The sequence below is a fragment of the Battus philenor genome, unplaced genomic scaffold (assembly GCF_028537555.1).
Source record: "Battus philenor isolate CCGP_79_NKW_IND1 unplaced genomic scaffold, ilBatPhil1.0.hap1 SCAF_19, whole genome shotgun sequence".
Classification (NCBI taxonomy): domain Eukaryota; kingdom Metazoa; phylum Arthropoda; class Insecta; order Lepidoptera; family Papilionidae; genus Battus; species Battus philenor.
This window is the reverse complement of record NW_027181681.1, coordinates 8,853,547-8,855,992: the sequence shown is the minus strand read 5'-3', so window position 1 is coordinate 8,855,992 and position 2,446 is coordinate 8,853,547. Positions and strand designations below refer to the sequence as shown.

The following is a 2,446-nucleotide window of genomic DNA, read 5'->3' as shown; positions in this document are numbered from 1 at the left end:
AAAGGCATATACTATACATTTAAAAATTAGCCTATTGATAACAAGCAAATCGTGCTTTATAAATAAAAGTCTTAAGAAAAAATCAACCATGCTTTCGATTCGTAAAAGACAATACATAATTTTATCGAAATTAAAACCATTTATTAAATTCAAATAAATGAAAATTTTAAGATTTGGTGAGGAAGATAAAAAAATTTAAATGGTAAAAAACTAGACATTTCCAATTTGTCTGATTTTAATAATTACTACAACATAGTTTTCGGAAATGAAGAATTATAAGTTGTATGACGGTGTGAGATCAGGACAAAGTGACTTGTTTTCAGCGACTTTTTCCCTATATAAGCACAGAGGATTAAGCTCGGAATTATTTGCAGTTAGGTCACCGTTCAAAACATACGTCTCTAGACTAAAATTATTATGGCTAAGCTTTTGGTAAGTTCAATAACATTGGATAGAATTCTGTAATAGATATGATACGTACATTGTCGGAATAAAACTTTTTGTGTTTTGTAAATAAATTATGTGTTGTTATGTTAATATTTGATGTTTTTACAGATCGTAACCTTGGCATTGGTTGCAGTTGTTGTGGCCCGACCTGGTATGCTATTTATATATTCATTTTAACTAAATATAAATCTTTTTAAATACTAAGGCTGAAAAACGGATAGGTTCCTTTATTCCAATTTGTTATATAAAAACAGTTTATTGACAAGCTAATTTTTTCAATGGTTCTATTTGGATAACGATCGTAAAAATTGCTAGTAAATATACATCTCTTTAAATTCCTGAAATTTTGAATGTTTTTAGTGGTTAGGTCAGGCAGTTCTATGCGAAAGAAAACACTGAAAGAAAAAGTGAAGTTGTATTATATTTAAAAGATATTTTATAGAATATATTAAATACCAATAATACAATGTACCTTACAAATATTAAATCGTCATTTCAACTTACAATCTTTACAAGAAAGGAAAAGTTTTAATTAAATATAATTTGCAAATATGTACAGGTGTTTACAGGTAAAAAGATATAACAAACATCAATTTTAATCCCGCCTAATGGATCGAAACGTCCACCTATACGTATTATTAACAATGCCCAAAAAATAAATAATTATTATTTATCATAGACAAACATAGTCTAACAACCGAATCCAATAACAGGGTACGGCGGTGGATTTAGCAGTGAAGAATATGGTGAAAGCGACGAGTACGGACATGGTCACGGCGATGAAGGTCACGGATTCGGCCACGGTAGCCACGGTAGCCACGGCAGTAGCGTCAGCGGTGGTCACAAAGGCGGCTTCGCTGTAGGACACGGAAGTGGCAAAATTGGACACGGTGTCAGCGGATCCAAACACGTTGGCAGCGAATATGAACACAGTAGTAGCGGATTTGGACAGGGAGGCAGCGGAGTTGGACACGCTGGCAGCGGAATCGGACTTAGTGGCAGCAGCAGTGGTCTCAGTGGTAGCGGAGTTGGTCACATTAGCAGCGGAATTGGACACAGTGGCAGCGAAGGCAGCAGTGCCGGGTTCGGACAAGAAGACACTGGACTTGAACAAGCTGAAGGTGGATTTGGACAAACTGGCAGCCAAGGACACGGCTTTGGTGAAGGTCAAGAAGGAGACAGCTTCGGAAGTACCCACGGAGGTTTTAACACTGGACACAAGACTGAACACGGATTTGGACACAAATCTGTCCACGGCAGTGAACACCACTCAGGCTTCGGCCACGAACATCACGAGAGTGGAAAACATGGCGGTTTTGAAGGTCACCATGACGGAGGGTTTAGCCACCATGACCATCATGGTCACAGCGAACATAAGCACTACTAAAAAATAATAAACAAAAATAAATTAATCTAAATACATTATTGTATTAAGCAATGCCATGTTTAAGAATTGTCAAATTATGTTAGGACTCAAAATTTAAATCCTATAAATAAATCAGAAAATTTCTACGACATAATTGCATTTTTTTTCGATTATCATCCATGTTTGTATTAACGCACATAATTTTTACATCGTTTAACAGTGCCATTACGTGCTTACTACGACACTATTTACGTAATTTACAATTGGTAGCTCCATTATTAACGAGATCGAGATTAATTGCCCACTACTTAACTACTAAAAAGTAGTATTTTGTTTAACAAAAATTATACTATTTTTTAAAGTCGTAAGTTTAGCGACAAACTTTCTCTTCAATTCCCCCGAATCTAAAGTCTTAACATATTAGAACCTATAGCGCAATTTGGTTTTTTATCAGTATGCATGTAAAAAATAAACCAGTCAATAATCTTACCACTTCTATGAACTCCTTTTTTTAAGTTATAAGATATTGTTTATTTTTGTCTAAAATATTACCACAAAATAAGTTCCGATTATAATAAAATACACCGAATAACGGAGGACGATATGGAATAATCATACGAAGTCTACGTTGGT

The 2,446-nt window shown here is 34.8% G+C and overlaps 1 protein-coding gene across 1 annotated transcript; it reads left to right on the top strand.

Annotated features, from left to right (window-relative positions):
* Window positions 1-358: 358 nt before the first annotated feature.
* Window positions 359-1,967, top strand: LOC137921448 (ctenidin-3-like). Its single transcript, XM_068764213.1, has 3 exons — window positions 359-432; window positions 556-598; window positions 1,161-1,967. Exons 1-3 carry the CDS (start codon window positions 418-420, stop codon window positions 1,832-1,834), a joined length of 732 nt encoding a protein of 243 aa, XP_068620314.1. The 5' UTR covers window positions 359-417; the 3' UTR covers window positions 1,835-1,967.
* Window positions 1,968-2,446: the final 479 nt, after the last annotated feature.